This window comes from Ruditapes philippinarum, unplaced genomic scaffold (assembly GCF_026571515.1).
Source record: "Ruditapes philippinarum isolate M1 unplaced genomic scaffold, ASM2657151v2 ctg904_1_1_1_1, whole genome shotgun sequence".
Taxonomy (NCBI): domain Eukaryota; kingdom Metazoa; phylum Mollusca; class Bivalvia; order Venerida; family Veneridae; genus Ruditapes; species Ruditapes philippinarum.
The window spans coordinates 347,755-368,421 of record NW_026852177.1 but is presented as its reverse complement, the minus strand read 5'-3'; the positions used below and the strand labels follow the sequence as shown (position 1 = coordinate 368,421).

The 20,667-nt window shown below is 32.5% G+C and overlaps 2 protein-coding genes across 3 annotated transcripts; one reads left to right on the top strand and one right to left on the bottom strand.

The window, feature by feature from the left end:
- Positions 1 to 3,224: 3,224 nt before the first annotated feature.
- On the bottom strand, positions 3,225 to 16,165 carry LOC132751673 (vacuolar protein sorting-associated protein 37B-like). 2 transcript variants are annotated; one of them, XM_060741893.1, is made up of 5 exons: positions 16,007 to 16,165; positions 8,934 to 9,142; positions 6,016 to 6,187; positions 4,465 to 4,547; positions 3,225 to 3,683 (listed from the first exon to the last, which is right to left on the bottom strand). In XM_060741893.1, exons 2-5 carry the CDS (start codon positions 9,108 to 9,110, stop codon positions 3,366 to 3,368), a joined length of 750 nt encoding a protein of 249 aa, XP_060597876.1. In that variant the 5' UTR covers positions 9,111 to 9,142; positions 16,007 to 16,165; the 3' UTR covers positions 3,225 to 3,365. The 2 variants fall into 2 exon arrangements, with proteins under 2 accessions (XP_060597876.1, XP_060597883.1); XM_060741900.1 differs by having other exon boundaries at positions 15,990 to 16,142.
- A 183-nt stretch (positions 16,166 to 16,348) lies between these two features.
- Positions 16,349 to 18,779, top strand: LOC132751689 (uncharacterized). The gene is made up of 2 exons (XM_060741911.1): positions 16,349 to 16,508; positions 18,370 to 18,779. The coding sequence occupies exons 1-2, from the start codon at positions 16,504 to 16,506 to the stop codon at positions 18,737 to 18,739; spliced, it is 375 nt and encodes a 124-aa protein (XP_060597894.1). The 5' UTR covers positions 16,349 to 16,503; the 3' UTR covers positions 18,740 to 18,779.
- The last annotated feature ends 1,888 nt before the right edge of the window (positions 18,780 to 20,667 follow it).

The following is a 20,667-nucleotide window of genomic DNA, read 5'->3' as shown; positions in this document are numbered from 1 at the left end:
TAACACTTTAACCCCCCCACCCATGTGCGTCTTAAAATAGATGGAGTTACAAAATTATCCTGGCAGGCATTCAGAAACATTAATGTCTCACAAAAAAATCTTGGAAAAAAAATTGTTCCCAGCCTTGCAAATTTTTAAGGATTTTCATTTGGTTCAAGTAAACAATACCCCTAAGAACATAATGTTGATTCAAGAAAAGTCATGTTTATATAATAATACCAACCCTAAGAAATGGAATATAGATATAAAAGCAACAATGTCAGTAAAATAATTTATCATTTAATATGTAAACATTTTCTTTACATTTGTCTTTGAATGAAAATACATGCTTGGCTAAACCCATACCCTGCTGGGAGTGAAAATGATCAGCATTTACCACCAGTATAAAGCCCGGCAAGCCTACAGATCAAAGCAGTCTGATCAAGCTTTATACTATTGGTTGCCTTCAATTTTCATCTTGATATCCCTAAAATTGAAAATGTATTGTTCCAAAACTGGAAGCTGGACAAGTCCATTTAAGAAATTCAGCAGGTTAAGGGTTAAATCCTGTTTACAAAACATTAAACAAATCATGTAAATAAAATAATAGGTTACATACATGTTATTATAAAATAATCATGGTTCTACAGCAGGAGATTGCCTCCAGAGGTTCAAATATTTTCGGGATGTAATGTCCGAAGGAAACATTCACAACATTCAAGTAGAGTGGATTCGAAAAGTTCACAAGCATTAAATATTAATGTTTGGACTGTTTATACCTTTCAGCACACAAAAAAAGCACAAAAAACATTTCTTTATGCATTCTTTGTGTAACATTGCAAGGCGTATATCCTGTATGTTTAAAGATATACTATGCTCAAATTTTATATAGGAAAAAAATGATAGTTTGTTACACAGTCTCTTTGTTAATATAAAATAAACATATTTGACTTCACATAATGTAGATGTGTTATGTTTAAGAGTCTACACACTATAAGTGGTCACAATAAGAATATATATAGTGTCATTAAAAAAAAACAGTATTTTTTTTTTAAGAAAAGACCAACTTTACTCAACCTGTTATTGGGAAAGCAGCTTCCCATATATAGTTTATTCATTCTTTTATTCAAATTAGACATTCAGTAAGAATTTCATAGATTTCAATAAATTTCTTTGATTAAAATATTTTACTCAAGGATAAGCATAGTATATCTTTAAACACCAATACCCATGGTACATCAATGCAATCATGCAGAATTCTTACTTCTTATATCATCATAATATATAATTGAAATACACAGTTTGCTATTGACCAATTACAATGAAAAACATACAAAATATGATGAAAATTTGATTATTGGTGAAATAAATCATGCAAAAAAAATGTTTAACTGAAATAGGGAAATGGGATTACCTTATTAATGTAATACATGTATCAATGTATACATTAAGATATCATGGTAGTGTTGAGTAATGAAGGACAATATTGAGCATTTTGAAATACTTGTAGATCTGAGGCATATAGCATTAAACTTACTTGAATTTAAACATTAACAGCCTATGTAATACTACATGTATATAACAGGGAAAAGCCTAATATTTAAAATGACATTATGTCCATCCATGGGTATACAGTAAGCGAACCTGTGAAGATCAAAATAAGTTTACATTTTGCCATAATTCTTTTAAATCTTGTACATGTAATTTACTTTGATGTACAAGTGCAATTCAGTTTGGCCTCAAGGTTATAAAATATTTTTTTTTTGAATTAGGACTCTATTCTCAAGATTTTCATTGGTCAATATGCTTTCTGTGCCAGTTTCTGACCAATCAAATTCCTGAAATCTAAGTTTGAGATTGGGAAACAGTTTTATTACCTCCAGCCCTGTTTGAGTTGTTTCATATATGGTTCTAAACTATGTTTAGGATAATCAGATCATATCTATTCTTAACAAGAAACACATTATTCTACTTTAAGCAGATAAAAACTTACATGAACCAACTTAAAAATTGTGTAAACAATTCTTAGAATAAATGAATTATATAGCAAGTTCTAGTGTTCTAAAACTGTCATCAAATGTATAAAAAACAACACAAGAACAGCTGTCACACAACAAAGCCACTATACTCAGCAATTGAACAAGTGCCCATAGAATCTAACAAATGTAAAAAGTTCAATGAAAATAACTGATTGTACTGTATCTAAAATATTAATAAACAAGACACAACTTGAAGCCACTGAATGCAGCTTGGTACCAGATTGGACACCGCTTGGTACCAGATTGGACACTGCTTGGTACCAGGCCGGACACCGCTTGGTACCAGATAGGACACAGCTTGGTACCAGATTGGACACCACTTGGTACCAGATTGGACACCGCTTGGTATCAGGTCGGACACAGCTTGGTACCAGACAGGACACAGCTTGGTACCAGATTGGACACTGCTTGGTACCAGATTGGACACCGCTTATTGAAAAATTCCCAATTGTTTGCTTTTTACAGTGACATACCTCGACGTTTAAAAAATACAATTGATATATTTGAACAAATATCCTTTCATTTGCATAGAATATGACAAACCAAGTTTAATTTATCATTTTTGTAACCGATTTCAATTTAACTATATTTCCAAAAGGTTGTTACAAACAAGACAAGTCCATTATATAAAACATATAGCATGAACAAAAATTGATTAAAAAAAGTTATTAAATAATTGATTGTATCGTAAATAAAAATTTCTATTTAAATATACTGCTTAACACATTTTCAAAATTTTATACTACAATTACATCTTCAGTGACATTTTCAAAAGCTTTCATCTTTCTGATTTTTTATGTATCTCTGACGAAAGGATTTCAGTTTTAACTAAATGAAAATTAGAAAAATTTAACGAACTGAATAAAACATTCAAATTTTCTCTTATGCTGACAATATTCTTTATTTATAAAATGTGTATTTCCTAAAAATAATCCATATATACATTAAAGTTGGGCTGTATAGTAAAAATCGTCACACTTTTTAGAAAATTTATGATTCCATTGGGTATTTTTAAAAGTTTTGTCCATTGAGAAAAGGCTTTTATATATATAGCCACTATTTCATGCTTTCAAAGTTTTGTACATTAAAGCTTACATAATGTGTATGTATTAACTGTGATAATGCACCACATACAAATGATTTAAGCAGTCACACACAAACTGCAGTATTTTACTCCTTAAATCAGATTGTGATGGCGTTAGTCAACTAGAGCACAACCTTATCAAAAGGTCATACAATAAGTTCTAAGACAGAGGAAAGTTAAACAACCAAAGGAGCTAAATCTTTGTTCAATGGATCACAATGAGCTATAACTAGTCTATTTAATTCACTATTTACACCAGTTTCTCATCTCTGATAATACGTGGGCAGTGGCATTCCCTTTCCTCCATATCCCCCTGGTGTTGGGTAAGGTGGCACATTTCCCATTCCATACCCTGGAGCCCCATATCCAGGAGCCGCGGTGCTGGATTGTGGTATATTGTAAGTGTCCTGTGAGGAAGAGTTTGTAGAATATGGGGCAGAATCTGAACGAAACTGTCTGAAAAGTTCACCAACTTTTTCTAATTTTGCTTTCTTTGAGAAAGCGTCACTTCTTTTTGGTATATATTCAGATAAAAAACTGTCCAAATCCATCTTTCCATCTAACAAATTCTCTGCCAATTCCTGTTAAAAAAATAATGACAAAAACAATTTAAAAAAGTAATTTAAGAAAATTACATTCATTATGACAAGTCAGAAACTACATTTTTTATTTTGTACATTTCAAGGTGTTCATTTAAGAACAATTTGACACCTTGACTATTTACTGCAAGTATATTAGATAAGATTTATTTCTATCATACCCCTGAGTCTAGAAGATCAATAGACCCAAATTTAGTGTGAACATGACATTGCCGGGTTTTAATTCTTCAACACATTCTAAAATGTCTATAAGAGCATTATTTTCATATTAGAATGAGAAACAGTATTAATACAGGCCTTTTCTGCTTATTCAGAGAATGGTACCTTATAAAATTAGGAATTTTTCAGTAGTAAATTTCCCAATATGGAGAAAAGGTTATCAACAAACCCAAAACATTTTACACGAATGAATATTAGTTTGTTTACAATCACTTGACTCTTTGGCTGTTAAACTAATATTGAAATTTGTATAAAAAAATTTTGACAGAGATTTGGTTTGTAAACAATCATAAAATTTAGCCGCACCATGACAAAACCAATACAGTATGTATGTGAGCAGCATGGATCCAACCCAGCCTGCGCATCCGTGCAGTCTGATCAGATCCATGCTGTTTGCTTACAAACCTTATTGCAAGTAGAGATACTGATAGCGAACAGCATGGATCCTGATGAGACTGCATGGATGCTCAGGCTGGTCTGGATCCATGCTGGTCGCAAACGCACTATTTTGGTTTTGTCATGATGCGGCTCATTAATATTTTACCTCTGATTTGTCGTCTGCATCAGCAGCCTCTGTTTGGAAGATTGCCAACAGTGTGTCATGTGACTGGCATCCAGGTGCATTATCTAAAATATAAGACCAATGAAATGATGAACATTCTAGAATATTTTGATGCATAACATGTAATAATGCACAATAAAGAAAAAATACTTTCGGCGATCTCCTGGATTAGACCCCCCTATGTATATTTCAGAAGTAAAACTTGTATATAATACACTATAGAAAATGGAATGGACCTTATATATACTCCTGGTTTAGACCCCCGAGATCTATTCCAGGATATAGCCATACTATCAACATGACAAATCTGTTTAATCTGAAATACAATGGATTATTTAAGTTGTACAATGATTATTAAAGATATTACATGTCTAGTATTGTCTACAATGTCACAAGCAGAATTTAAAACATATACATCAATTTAATTACATATCCAGTCTTCGCGAAAGTGCCAGTCATGTCTGGTAAAGTACATCCGGTCTGGCACTTATATCAAGTTGCTGGCCTGATTGACTGGCAGTTATTTTTCAGTGGCTATAGATGTTTTATCTTTCGGTCTCGGAGATTTTTTTTTTCGGTTTGGCAGAAAAAAATTATCACCAGTCCAGATGACTGACAATTCTTTATCCTTTTCGCGAAGATTGCATACCGGGTATCTATATAATTTATCATTTTACAAGAAAAAACTGTCTGGGTATTTTTCAAAATCTTATATACTGTTTTGCAACACTGCCTATTTTCTACATATCAAACATTATCAATGTTTAAAAGGACTCCACTGAGGTTTTTAGACATGACTGGACTCAAAATAATTTTTCAAGATTAAGGTTCCATTTTGTGTAGGTCTAGACCAATATCTTGCGCGCAAAATTTCAGATCATTTGCTGATTCTGTTTTTCCAGAAGAGCCATTTTTACTGTGAAACCTAAACATATTATCTAATAAATGTCCCTCCACTAATAAACACCCCTCACACTCTTTTTCGACAAACAATAAGAAATCTGACTTTGAAGAAAACAGCATAGTATAAATCTAAAGAAATTAACACAGATTTACATATTTGTGCTTCCAGTTTATAAAATCCACTGGAAAATAACACAAAAACAGAAAACATGCTTTTTATTTTGACAATATTTAACTTTTTAATCAATGCCACCCTTTTGGAAAATATCAGAAAATATACCGTAGTTACAGCAGCATGCCCCCAGATGAGCGAAATTATTTCAATAAATCAAACTTGTGAAAAATGTAGATTTAAGGCAAAGTGCAGAAAGATTCAAGAAATAATTTACATGTTATGAGCGATTAATGGTGAATTTTTTTCAATATATGTTATTATATTTCTTATTTTCATTTTTTTGCATATTTTGAACCTTTTTTGTAATAAAGTTAGCATGGGTTGAAAGTGCCATTGATAATGTGTAAAATCATTCCTTTTGGTAACAATACAATAATATACATTTAATTTCATTTTCAAAATTTTCATGAAAATTAGCATTTATCTGGAGGCGTGCTGCTCTAACACATTCTTACCTAGTTTGGCAACATCTGTACACAGTGTCATCTTCAATGCATTAACTTCCTCATATGCTGTTGCCACATTTCGTTTCAGATTATCAAAGTGTGGTTGCAAGCTGATATTGTACTCGGCTAAACTTTTGTTTTTCACTATTACATTCTCTCGCTCCTTGTGTATAGATTTTGTCTAAAAAGAAGCATTTCTTAGGTAAAAAATTTTTAAGACTTTAAGAAAAACAACAGTTCTACCTCTAAAGATTAAAAAAGAAATAAATGGTAAATCCACTTCAAATGAAAATATAAATTTTTAATCATAATGGCAATGAATTGGAAAAGCCCATTATTTCATATTATTTTTAAAGTCTTTATTTGGGTCACAGTGAATTTTTTCACTGTATTTTACAGGCAAATAAAGGCTGTTTCCCCTCGCCAAAAATAGGTATATTTTCCCCTAAAAAGCTAATATTTTCCCCTAAAATGCCTCATGCTCTTCCTTACCAGAACCATGACTTAATAGCATCTGTTTTATATCAGCTAGAAGACAGAAATCTGTCCCTATAGATAGCCTCTGCTATGTACCATGCATGTTAAATTACCCTTAATTGAAATCAATATTTTTCATAAAATGTTCGGGTAAATCCCATTTTCAGTTGTTGGAATTTGATCTCAGGTTTCCCTTTTTTCTGATTTATCGCGGTATATTTTCCCCTTGAGAAAGCCACAGGTTGTTTTAAAAACTGGGGAAAACTAGAAATGTGTCATCATGCCACGGATGCCCCCGCATGCAGCCAAAATTTCAGATGTTATAATATTTAGTTCCAAATTTGTTTGCACAAATTATTTTTTTCATTTGCAGTTCAAAGCCCTTTAAACTTTTCAATGTTAACACAAACCATTTTCATACAATGTTCAAGGCACTGAAATTATTCAGTCTTGACCTTTTGAAAATAGCATATTTCATATTTGTAGCCAAAATAATGGCTACATACATTTCCACAAAAGTATGAGTGCTGAAGCTGAAAGTTCAAAATTTTTCCAACATTCAAGAAAGATAAGTTTGTCCAAAATCATTGAACCACAACCAAATTCAAACTGCTTATTCCCAAGATGTATCTATATTATTTTCAAAGTGAAAGGGATATAACCATGACAAATTCCAACCTGCCCATTCCTTTGACATATCCATATGTCAAATTTGAGTTGAATATGTAACACTGTTGGTAGATAATGAACAGAAACTGTAAAATTTCATATTATTTTCAAGGTGAAAGGGGCATTACCCTGCCAAAATTCATTGAACCATGACCAAATTTAAACTTGACCTGCGCATTCCAAAAACGTATCCATATGTCTAATTTGAGTTGAATGTGTTGTACTGTTGGGGAATAATAAACAGAAACTGAAAATTTCATATTATTTTCAAAATGAAAGGGCATAACTCTGCCAAAAATCATTGAACCACAACCAAATTTGAACTTGACCTGCGCATTCCTTTGATGTATCCATATGTCAAGTTTGAGTTGAATGTGTTGTACTGTTGGGGAGATAATAAACAGAAACTGAAAATTTCATATTATTTCAAAGTAAAAGGGGCATAACTCTGCCAAAAATCATCGAACCATGACCAAATTCGAAAACTTGACCTGTATTTTCTCATGACATATCCATATGTCAAGTTTGAGTTTGAACGTGTTGTATCGTTATGGAGATAATGAACGGAAACTGAAAATTTCATATTATTTTCAAAGTAAAAGGGGCATAACTCAGCCAAAAATCATCGAACCAGACCAAATTCGAAACTTGACCTGTATTTTCTCATGACATATCCATATGTCAAGTTTGAGTTGAACGTGTTGTATCGTTATGGAGATAATGAACGGAAACTGAAAATTTCATATTATTTTAAAGTAAAAGGGGCATAACTCTGCCAAAAATCATCGAACCATGACCAAATTCGAACTTGACCTGTATTTTCTCATGACATATCCATATGTCAAATTTGAGTTGAATGTGTGCAACCTTTACTAAAATAATGAACGGAAACTGATGATGACGGAATGACAGAATGACGGAAGGACGGAATGACGGAAGGACGGAATGACGGAAGGACGGAATGACGGAAGGACGGAACAGGGTAACACTATATGCCCCGGCCATTACATGGCGGGGGCATAAAAATCACTGGGTCAAGTCTGTTGAGATCACATTTACAGATTATATTGCATGATAAAGGAGAACCCCGGGTGTCCATTGGTATACTCTATCATTTCAGACACAAAGGGATAACTTGGTCAGACAGACCCATCAACCTTATTTGAGGCATCCAAACAGCTACCTCACTTAAATTAATCCCATGCCGAAATTCTAATAACAAGGAAATTGAAATGTTTAATATGCATAAAATATATGAAGAGAGGATGAATCACTTGTTTTTTAATATTCAAAATTGAAAGACAAAAATGCCCATTCCAAAGAAACATACATGTATTACATCACAATACTACAGACATACATTTGTATATAGCCAGGCAATTTCTTGTACTATGTTTATATATATGATGTAATAACATATTTTGGTTCTTGAGGAGCTGAGGAAGTTAAGTCAGTTTAGGTTTAAGTCTAGGTCAGAAAGCATAGGATAATAAAAATAAATACATTGAGTAGAAGAAGTTTTGATAAATAAAAGGGTTTAATTTGATATTGTGATAGATGATAGATAATAATTTATTAGGTGGACTGGTGTTTAAGATTTAGATTATTATCAGGAATAAAAGAAAATTTAATGTGAATACTTGTTGTTAAAAATAAATCTTAAAAACATTTGTAAATTTCAGAAAAGCTAATTCCCCAAGTGGTCAGACTCAGAAAAAGAGTGTCTGGCCATACATATTTGTTGTAATACTATTTAATAGGACTGTAACCAGTAAAATCACCTGTTCTAAGTCTGCAATATGCATGTCTATTTTTTCTGGCTGATCTATGAATTCTTGTAACTGTTCTTTAGTCATATACTGTAACAGTGTTGTTGCCGCATTCTCATCCATCCTCAGTTTTGGAGCTTCTAGATGCATGTTGCTTTCACTCTCGTGTCGGTGAAACTCCCTGTACATACTTCATCAATATCTACCAAATCTTGCTCCAACTGAAAGCATGTATCATCTTATAATTAGTTCAACTTCTATTTACATACATGTGTACTCTCCCACTTTAAGCGGGAGCTGCAGCCATATTTTCAAAGATTTTTCTTGAAATAAGGGGTATTTTTACAAATTAAAGAAATCTCCTTATTTTTAATGTCAGAACTTCCTTCTTTGTTTATTACAAATTCTAAAATCTCCCTTTTTTGAAGAAAAATCTTCCACTTGATCATCGAACAAAGTTCACATGTATGTATTTACAATTCTGAGCAGACTATTACCTAATTAAGCGGCCTTCAGCTTTTCTAAAGGTTAATTTTTTAAATTTTAGATTAATCATTTCCATATAATTGTCAAAACAAAAAAATTAAAATGGAAAATGAAATTTGTCCGTCAATAAAAAAATGCATAAACAGTAAGGAAACTCCTTGATACCTGTAATTTACCGGTCCGCTCTGTGTATGTAAATAAGTAAAACAGACAATTCATTTCCTGATCAGGTATTTTTAGAAATGAACGTCACTGATGTAATATATATCACACGCTATAATTAGCTCAAGGTACTGTTTTGAAGATGGCTTAACAGTGATGTTAAGCACTTTTCCAAGATAAAAATGACTGAAATACAATGTACATAGTTTGAAACAACAAAGAATTGTTTATCCAGCAACTGAAGGCCGCTTTAAAACAAGTGTTCCTGAATATAACTGACCTGTTTTAGAAAACAAATGTACTCTTCCAAATAATATAATGGTGTCCCACTGTGGGGACTTTGAATTGATATTTCAAACACCAAGTTTGTCGGGTGACAAATGTAAAAAATCTTTGCTTTAAGCTCTGGCACTGATATTTTGGACCCATCTGCGACAAAGTGAATGGAAAGTGTACGGACAGAAGCTGTACACCTGCCATTTAAAATTTTCACAGGTGGGTACTGGGTAAGCCCTGGTTACAATTTGACAATCCGAGCATTATAGGTATAAGCTTCTTCAAACAATTTATTTTGATATAAGTACCACCATGTTTTTATATTTTCAATAAATTCATTCAAGCTCCTGCTCCATGAGAAATAGTTCTAGGTTCAATATTTCATTCATTAGTTTATTTGATTTTCAGTGGATCTGGTCCGACTTTCACTAGTCCAATATTAGTCAGATGTTATGGGCTTTTTATACGGGGAAGTCAAATAATGGGCCAGCAAAGCATGTGCGGGCTATTGCTTGCCCGGCTATAGACTACATGTGTATATTTAAAACAAAATCAAATTTAAAAAAAAACAAGAGGGCCATGATGGCCCTAAAGTCGCTCACCTGTATATAGGCCCCGGGAGCGGGGCCAGTTTAAACCCCAGGGCTTTTATTTGAACAAACTTGGTTGACACCCATTAGAAGATGTTTCATGCTAAACATCTAAGGTCTAGCTTGTTGGGTTTTTTAAAATAAGATTTTTTCAAGTTTTTTTCTTTACACATATAGTTAAAAACAATGACACACCTGGGACAGGGCCAGTTTTGACCCCAGGGCTTTTATTTGAACAATCTTTGTAGACACTTACTAGACAATGTTTCATGCCTAATATCTGAACTCTAGCTTAATTCAGGTTTTTTCAAAGAAGATTTTTAAGTTTTTGCTATACACATATAAGGAAAATCAATGTCCCCTGGGACGGGGCCAATTTTGACCCAGGGCTTTTATTTGAACAAACTTTGTAGACACACACTAGAAGATGCTTCTTGCTTAATATCTAAACTCTAGCTATTTGAGTTTTTTCAAAGAAGATTTTGTAAGTTTTTGTCATACGTATATAAGGAAAATGAATGACCCCAGGGCTTTTATTTGAACAAACTTGGAAGACACTCACTAGAAGATGTTTCATGCTTAGTATCTAAACTCTAGCTATTTGTTTTTTTTTTCAAAAAAGATCTTTTTCCGGTAAGTTTTTGTTATAAACATATAAGAAAAATGAATGACCCCCGGGGCGGGGCCAATTTTGACCCCAGGGCTCTTATTTGAACGAACTTGGTAGACATCCATTAGAACATGTTTCATGCTAAATATCTTAGCTCTAGCTCTTTGGATTCTTTAAAAGAAAATTTTTTAAGTTTTTACTATATGCATATAGGGAAAATCAATGACCCCCTGGGGCGGGGCCAATTTTGACCCCAGGGCTTTTATTTGAACAAACTTGGTAGACACCCATTAGAAGATGTTTCATGCTAAATATCTTAGCTCTAGCTCTTTGGATTCTTTAAAAGAAGATTTTTTAATATATACATATAGGGAAAATCAATGACCCCGTGGGGCGGGGCCAATTTTGACCCCAGGGCTTTTATTTGAACAAACTTGGTAGACACTCACTAGAAGATGTTTCATGCCAAATATCTAAGCTCTAGCTCTTTGGGTTTTTTAGAAGAAGATATTTAAAGTTTTTTCTTTTGGTTGCCATGGCAACCAGAGTTCTTCATGGAATGGAATTCTTTGAACAACTTTGTTAAGGCTTCACACAAGGAACATCCCTGTGAAGTTTCATTATGATCTGCCTTATGGTTTCAGAGGAGATGTCGTTTTAAAAGTGTGAACGGACAACGGACGACGGGCGACGTACGACGGACGAAGAGTGATCCTAATAGCTAAAAAAACAATAAGAAAATATATAGAATTCTATACCTATCAATGAAATTTTCAGTGTCAATTCTAGTCGGGCACCACCATATTCAATGTTATTCAATGATAATAGGCAGGGTATTCTGATAAAGGAACAAATCTCAACTTTTCGCATACAAAACAGTGTTCAATCTTGAAAAAAAAAACCAGGGGGCCCTTCGGGCCCATAAACTTTTCAAAAGGGGGTCATTTGAGAAAAAAGGGGGCCAACACTTAAAATGAACATCAAATTCAAATAAGGTATTGTATCTTTTTAAGTTACTTGTTCACGTACCATATATAGACCAAAAACGGTTGCAAAATTCCATAACAATCAACTCAACTAAAAAGTGTCAACAGGTGCTAAGACAATGTATATTGACATACCGGTACTAGGGCTGTGCATTGCCATTTTTTTCTGTAACGATACATATCACGATACTTGTTTTTCAAAACGATGCGATTCACGATATGTATTGCATACTTTGAAAAAATGCGATGCATATTGCGATTCTTATGTTGTGATGCGATACATATCACGATACTGACTTTCAGACTTAGTACATAAAATTTGGCCATTTGTTTACAGCATAATTACGAATTTAATATAAAATTATTACAATAACAAAAAATAAACTCTTTAACTTGTTGTTATAACTTGGTTTCTGATTTTGATCTTTCAACAATTTACTTTTCTGATTACCTAAGGATTAAAGGTATTGGTAATTATACCATAACAGCAAATTGATATCTACTAGTCTAACACTAAAGTCTTCTACTGTAAATATTGCAGTTTAAAAAAATCAGTCTTACAATACTTCACTAAAGATTTTTCTTGTGAAAAAATAGTAACAAGTGATTTACTATTAGGTGAAAACAAGGTTAGCTTTTAAAAAAGCTAGTAGCGACTCGCTTCGTAATTTTTTTCCAGGGGTGCTTTTAAATGTAAAAATGACAGTTCTGTTAGCTGAAGAGACTTCAGCGAACATCAAAATAAAAGTGACATAAAGTTATGGAAGCCAGCTTCACTCAGTTTAACAAAGAGGAATATGAGTATATATGAAGATGCATGTAAACAGATAGAATGAAGTCCCTATGTCTATGCACATTTACTATATGGCCTTTTGACCTTGACCAAATAAATGTTAGATAGGTAGAATTCATAAAGATGTCTCTTTATACGAAGTTAAGTTGTAATATGATATTTAGTATTTGAATGAGTGACAGACACAAGTCCTAAAGTAAACACAAGTTGTCAATTAATTCATCCAGAAAAGCACGGATCCTATTAAAAATATAGGGATCCCGGGAACTAACCAGTCTTAGATGCTTTTCAGATAAGCCGGGATCCTATTAAAACATATAGGGATCCCGGGAATTGACCAGTTCAAGAATATAGATTTCAGAAAAGCCGGGATAATATTAAAGTCTTAAGAGATCCAAGGAATTTGCCAGTTCAAGAATAGTTTTCAGAAAAGCTGGGATCGCATTAAAAGATAAAAGGATCCCGGGATTTGACCAATTCAAGAATGTAGTCTTTGATTTTTCCAATTAATTAGGCATATAATTGTAAGTATTGTGATTTTTAAGTTTGTTGATAAATAGCTCTAAATATATATTTATATCCAAAGTTTAATTAATTTAACGTTCATTACATACAATAAAAAAACTTAACGTTTAATGGCCTTTCATTACGACAATAATCAACACAAATATAGTTTATAAGTTTTTCCTCAATATCATATACGATCCCGGATCCCGGCCAGTCCGGGCGTCCCGGATCCCGGCCAGTAAATATATACACTAAATACCAGAAAGGATAAAATGACCGGAAAAAAGGAAAAAGAAAAAATGCACAGAATCAGGTGTACACTTATGTTAATTAACCAAACGAAAACTTACTACAGAGGAACAGGTGAAATCGCTAAATCAAAAGTCAGTGTTGATATGATTTATTGAAAAGAATTCATGAAAACAAACATTTTTAATCATCATAATATCTTTGCGCTCAAAACAATACTTGCTGCTTTTTAAATATGGCGTGAAAATTGAAGGTTTTTTGACGCTATGTAAGATTAAATTTGATTTGCTAAATAAATTTGGATCCTAGCCCTGATAGATAAATTTTTATAGAAAGCTGGAAGCCAAGCTTCGATTAAATTTTCGGATGGATTCGGAGTTTTAGGTTGTTTCTCAGTAAAATCCTAACGTAATACCGGCTCGCCGTGGCGAGCCGGCATAACAGTTAATCAGTTACACTCTCATTTTTCTCGAAAGATTTGTGCTCAACCCCAGAGTATTTTATTTTGAGTTTGCAAATTTTGCAAACACTCGACGTCCGGTCTTCATCATTATACAACACTGTCTGTTTGTTCTTCAAAAACTACAATGTTCCCAAAACTCGTGAATTGTATGACCAGGGAGGATTAACTATAGTTTCTCATTCTAAATATTTTGCAGTCTACAGTCATGTTTTCTCTTTGTTTGTTTTGTTTTTTTTTAACGGGAAAATGATGTCAACGGAAATGAAAGTATAAATACGTGACGAATATCAAATGGGAATGTTGTCATCATCACTATTTTAATCCGACATCAAGTGCGACTAAATAAAAATACAAATTCATGTTTGTTGAAAATGCATAGATCACTTATTATTTTTTTAATTATAAACAAGTTCAAACAACACCAGCCCATTTATATGGAATTGATAAAACTTTGTTAGTGACCGTTAAATGATTGCGGACATGGGGAAACGAGATGACAACGATGATATGATAATAGTCGCGCTTGTTCATTGTTTTCATTCGAGCTATTTTTCTTTCTTCAGTCTTTCAAAAAATACGTTTGTCCTTGTATTCCTGGAAGATATTGTTACTGTATTGCGATACTTCCCGCTGTATCGATACATCGGGAGGTGAAATATGTATTGCATCGCAATATATTGGAATTTGTAATTTCATTACGATGCATACATCGAGGACAAGGCAGATCGCGATGCATCGATGCATCGATGAATCGTTACACCTCTAACCGGTACCTTTGATCTTTTGTCAGGGAAGCAGTTCTTACGTCACGCTTAAGATGTCTGTATTGATTAATGATATGCACAATGTTTTAGCGCCGACCAGCCAAAGACCAATCAAAGTCTATTTACTCAATTGTCAGACACTCCCTAGCCAATCGTGTTTGATTAGCTCCATCTTTAAGACTTTTTTAACTGGTTGAAGGCATGTTCGTAATAATTTATGCACACCTCTATAATTTACTCGCACTTTTTCACAAATATATAGTTTTTTATCCTCCGGAAAGTTATTGCATATTAATTTGTTTTGACCGTTAAAAAACTATAACTACAAGCATGTGACGCTTTGTTTTGTTTATCAAAAGTAACTTAAGTAATAGTTACGGTACGAAGAACAGGTCTGCATAGTATTTACAGACCCGGACCGAGAGAGCGTAGCGATCAAGGTTTTAAAAGGGTTACCGAGTGCGGCAACTATCTTACCAACATGCTCTTGTTTTTCTATACAAACTTCAGTTTTGAATTCAGTATTTATTAATATTTTTCACAAGAAACTTTTTATGTACTTAATCAGGTTTAAGATCATTAATTGGCATTTTCTATGAGTGCACCTGTCGGGCCCACAGTTGAATTTGTTTTGCCCCGGCGGTCTTTTCAGGGGGTCAATGGCGCAATGGCGCGCTCTAGATTGAACACTGCATAATATTCATCAAGTCTTCCGAGTGAAAACGAAACCAGTGCATGAAATACCAAATGACACCTTTAAAACAGAAAAATGAAAGGAATTTTTTAAACAACTTCCTCGTTCACAGGCTTTGCCTTATTTCATATTAGTTTATGTTGGTCAAAACCAAAGCAAAAAATATCTCTAACTTAGACTAAGCAACATCATCATTAGGCTAGACAAGGGCAGAGACGTTAAAATACATATTTATATGTCTCTGACAAGGGCTAGGCTTAAAATCACTAAATAATGTTCTCAAAGTCAAAATCTCTAATGTTCTATAGATAAGTTTAACAAATAAAATCAAAAGAAAGTAAAATATGTTATTGATCCTAGCTTGATCCATACCCCTTTAAATTTCCAGCTTGAATGTAGCTGTCTTTAAATTTTATTCCTTTTTTTTACTTTTCAACAGGCTTATGACAGCTGTCAGCCTAACACAAACCCCCAATATAAACACTTACAAAGCTTTTTTGGTTACCTTTTTTAGCTTTCCTTGGTATTTCGACGGAATTTAATGCATATGATTGCCGGAAATCAATAATATTTTGAAATAATTAAATTATTTTTATATTTTACTAAGACAGGAAGTAATCATCATCAAAACAAATAATGTAAATACGAATGAACAAATTTCATATCGTTGTAGTCATTTCATATTTTTTCAATAGATCTAAATCAGAATCGGCCGTAAATTTTTTAACAAAATGTTAAAATTAGATCAATAATTCACTTTACATATCTGAGGTCATGAAAATAGAAGTCTGATCAAGATATGTTTTAAGGAGGTCAAGGCTAAACATCTAACCATCAATTAACGTTGCCTGTGGTGACGTCATATTGGACGTCGTTGATACCGGCAACAGCGTCAATTCGCCCAGACATTTATCCACCGAATCCACCCTAAATACGTGCCAACTATTCAGAATAAGCCGAAACATAAAGCAAAGCAGTTTCTACACTCAACAGATACAAAATATGGGGTAAATGCTTTTATTATTTAATCTGAAAAGAAAAAAATAATGAAATATTGATTAAAACTAGCAGAATAAGCTTTGTTTCATAAACTTAGACAATCATATTTCATATGGAATCTGCATGTAGAAAAGAAAAACTTTTCCATATACAAAGCATAATATTTTTTCATATAAAAAGAGCATAAGAGAGTATTAATTGTTCAGACGCAATAGTGGTGAGGTTCTGCTCTACACGGAGACCAAACGATCACAAATTTGTTAGAGGGCTCAGTTGATTTATATGTCACTAGATACTAAACAATAACAACTAGTAAATATAATTTCAATCAATACTTTAATTATTCGAGACTTAACAAATTAAAGAATTATATATACTTATTACATATTATTTATTTTTATTAAGAACAGCTTTACTTATTATTCAGTTTAGATTATTTATATAGAATATTAGATATTTTATATAAGGTTGATTAAAGTAAACGGTAGACGTTTGATTTAGGACTAACTAATAATGCCAAATCCAACTCAGTAATCACAGCAACAATTAATTTGATTGGTTGACTTTTACACTGTAAATATCATGGAATAAGTATAACAGAGAATAACTCATAACTTTAGTATAACAGATTACCGTAAATACCCGTTCTAGCTATTATACATACTCATGTTTCAGACTAAATGCTATATATACCATGCATGTTTCAACAAATTTTCGGGGGGGGGGGGGGGCTCTAAAATTATAATACAAGTTAATTAAAAACATGTATATAATACAACATTACAACAATTGAGCGATAGAAATTACATTATTTCCAGTAATTGAACCAATTGAAAATAATCTTACCACAGCGTCTCAATTTATAATGAAAACAGTTATATTTTTAAATGAAAATTCTATAAAGTGAAATATATAGTATTGAATGTAACTAGAATATATTTAATATCTATATTTGTGCATGTGAGAATAACGACAAGGTGACCTGGAGATAGGTATTTTGGAGAAAGGAAATTTAATGTTAAAAAACCATTGTAAACTTTCTCTCAAATCCCTTTCATACAACGTGCAAATCTATTAGACGTTCAGAAAAAGTTCATAAGATACAAACGGAGTTGAAATGTCTCGAGGTATCCGTGAATTTCCGTCATATATACATCATTATCATCAAATATAATTTTCCCGCGTCTTCTTGACAAACGGCGCTTGGCAAAATGAACATTGAAAGTAACAAATATATCGACCGTGATAAAGAAAAAAGAAACTGCATTAAACTATCAAAAATAAAGACCCAATATGCTCAGAAATGCTTTAATAAAAAAAAAAAAATAAAAAAAAAAAACTTTCATTTTTGATCTCCTATTGTAGTTTCCAAACATTATTCATAGGTAATTACCTGAAAGACCCTTTGCTTCTGTTGCTTTTTGACAATTAGAAGATAAATAGTGATTAAGTATTTTGTATGGATGTCAAAATAACTACTTTGTTAATATGGCAAAATATCATTCACCTCTACTTTTCTCAGGCGATAAGCAGCACACATGGTCTAAAACCCATTATTAAAAAGTTACGAATCCCACACGTGACCTTTCTAAAACAAGACAAAATAATTCGTTTCTGAATAATAGTCTGTCTACAGCGTTTCTTCATAGAAAGAAGAAAATAAGATGAAAATAAATATAATATAGCATGATTTAAAATGTTTAAATGTGTGTATATCTAAGCAGGATAACATTAAGGTATGAAACGGGCTAACCTGTTCCTTCGACTTTTTGAAAAAATTTAATTTTTAAAAAAATTAATTCAAAGGAAACTACAAACATGTCCAATTTCAATACATGTAAATTATAAATGATATTTTTCTCTTTGCAGATCAAAAGCTCAACAAGTCATCCATATGGCCACATGCAGACGATTTGGCAGACGACTTAAGAGAGTAACATTGAAGTTGCTCGGAGCGTCCGTGTACTATGCACTCATGCTCACATTAGGACTGTACGAGTCAAAGTCTTTACTCTGCTGGATGTCCAAAAATTACTTAACCTCAATCGACCCGTCTGTTTTCCTCATCTTATTCGGAGTGTTTTCGTTTCTCTTTATGTTGCTCAATTGTATGGTAGTGAAAGTGTCAAAGGTTTTGATGTATCCCAAGCATTATATCAGCAAGTCACATGCACTTTTCTACCCAGTTTACAGAAGCCCAAAGTGTACAAGATCCGGTGTTGTCTATGGTTACATGTAAAATAGTCTGAATTAATAAATGGAAAGAAAAAAAAACAGACGTTTTGTTCATTTCTAATATTTTGCTGCAAAACTAGAATTGTGCATTTTTTTATTTTTAAAAGATTTTTATTTATATTAACAGTCCTTTGTATTTTCAATTTCCTATATAAAACTATAAAACTAAGGAATCAATAGTTTCGTTTAGTTAAGGGGAAGTTTTGGAGGTTACCCAGTACGTAAGTGTAGTGTGCTGCTGTCAGTTGTGATAATTAAGCCCCACCTCCTATGCATGATGCATGCTTTGTTTCTCTGAAAGCATTAAAAAGCTAGAAAGTATTTTCGGTTCTGTGTTATCAGAGACTTATATACAAATATAGCTCTGTGATGTTCCTGGTTCTATTCAGAATACTACAGTTCGCAAAATTGTAAAAAGTACGAGGTACTTGCAATTCCAGTATAGGAATTTTCATACTTAAGATGGAAAGGGAGGCACAAGTTCAATATCATGTAGTTTGATACTTGGAAAAAGAAAAGAGGCAACTTTTCAAAAACAATATAGAATTTTGTTACTATAGAACAGAAGGACTAGTCAGGTATCATGAATTATTTTAGTTTAGAAGAGATTATAGAGGCACTAGTCCAATATGGCTGTGATTAGAAGAAATTGGAGGCACTGGTTCAATATAATTATGTATAACGTTACTTAAGAAGAAATTAATAATAATAATAATAAACTCTTTATTTAACGAAGGTAAGTTATCAAGGGAAATTTGAGGCACAAGTTCAATATATAATCATGAATAATGTTATCATTTTAGAGAGAAAATTCTGAAAAGAGTTACTATTCTCATAAATCATGAATTGTGTTACTACACATAAATTTAAAGAGAAGAGGCACTAGTCCAATATGGAATTTAAAAAAAGATACTCTGGAAGTGAAAAGAGACTTACGACCAATATAATTATATCATTAAGTTTGATTCTCTGAAAAGAAATCGAGGCACCATTCTATTATTATGATGAGTTGTATTACAATAAAAAAAGAAAAGTGGCGCAACTTTTCAAATATAATCATAAATTTTCAAAAATAAGTGCGTCATGAATTTAGGTGCCAGGAAAGAATTTTTTTAAAGTTACAGAGTCAGTGTAATTATACGAAGCATATAATAGTAAAGGGGAAGAATTCAAAATGTTTACTTTAAATTGTGGCCGTTATATTGAAAAAGTTTTGCATGAAATAAATATAATGTTATTCCGAATAGCAGCATTAGATAAAACTAGAAACACTCATTTGTAAAAATGAGTAAGAAATAATGCTTTTTTTACATTTATCTAAGAATCAAGTACAATGGCAGACAAATGGTTGAGCCAATGAGCCAACGTGAAAGACATTGCACTTATACAAGCACAAAGACTGTCTGGGGTGGTCTGATACAAACAATGCAATGGTATTAAAACACTAAGATAAAACATAATAAAAGTATATCTATGATATTTCATGATGATGAGTTCATTTATAATCATATAATCTAACATCTCATTTCTGTAAATTTCCATGACCTAATATTGTACCTGTTAAAACATTATATATATATATTAATATTCTAGGAAATCTTCCGCCAATGCAACTGTTTATCTACTGATACAGTCCACATAATGACGCTGACTAGATGTTTGAATCGTATATAGGGACCAGCTTTAATCATATATAAAAGTATACAAAGAGAATATTAGAATCAGAAGTTGTCATAAAGTGACTTAATAAAACCTAGAAAAGTCAAACACAAGTACAAACCAAAAAAAGTAGTAAATATATATAAATTGTATTAGTAGAAGTGCTTTAATAGTGGATTGCAGCTGGTAAGCCGTACATATTCCCAGATTACAGATATTATTAAACGATATATTTTATATGGGCAGTCCATATGGGTCCCCCCCTATACATCC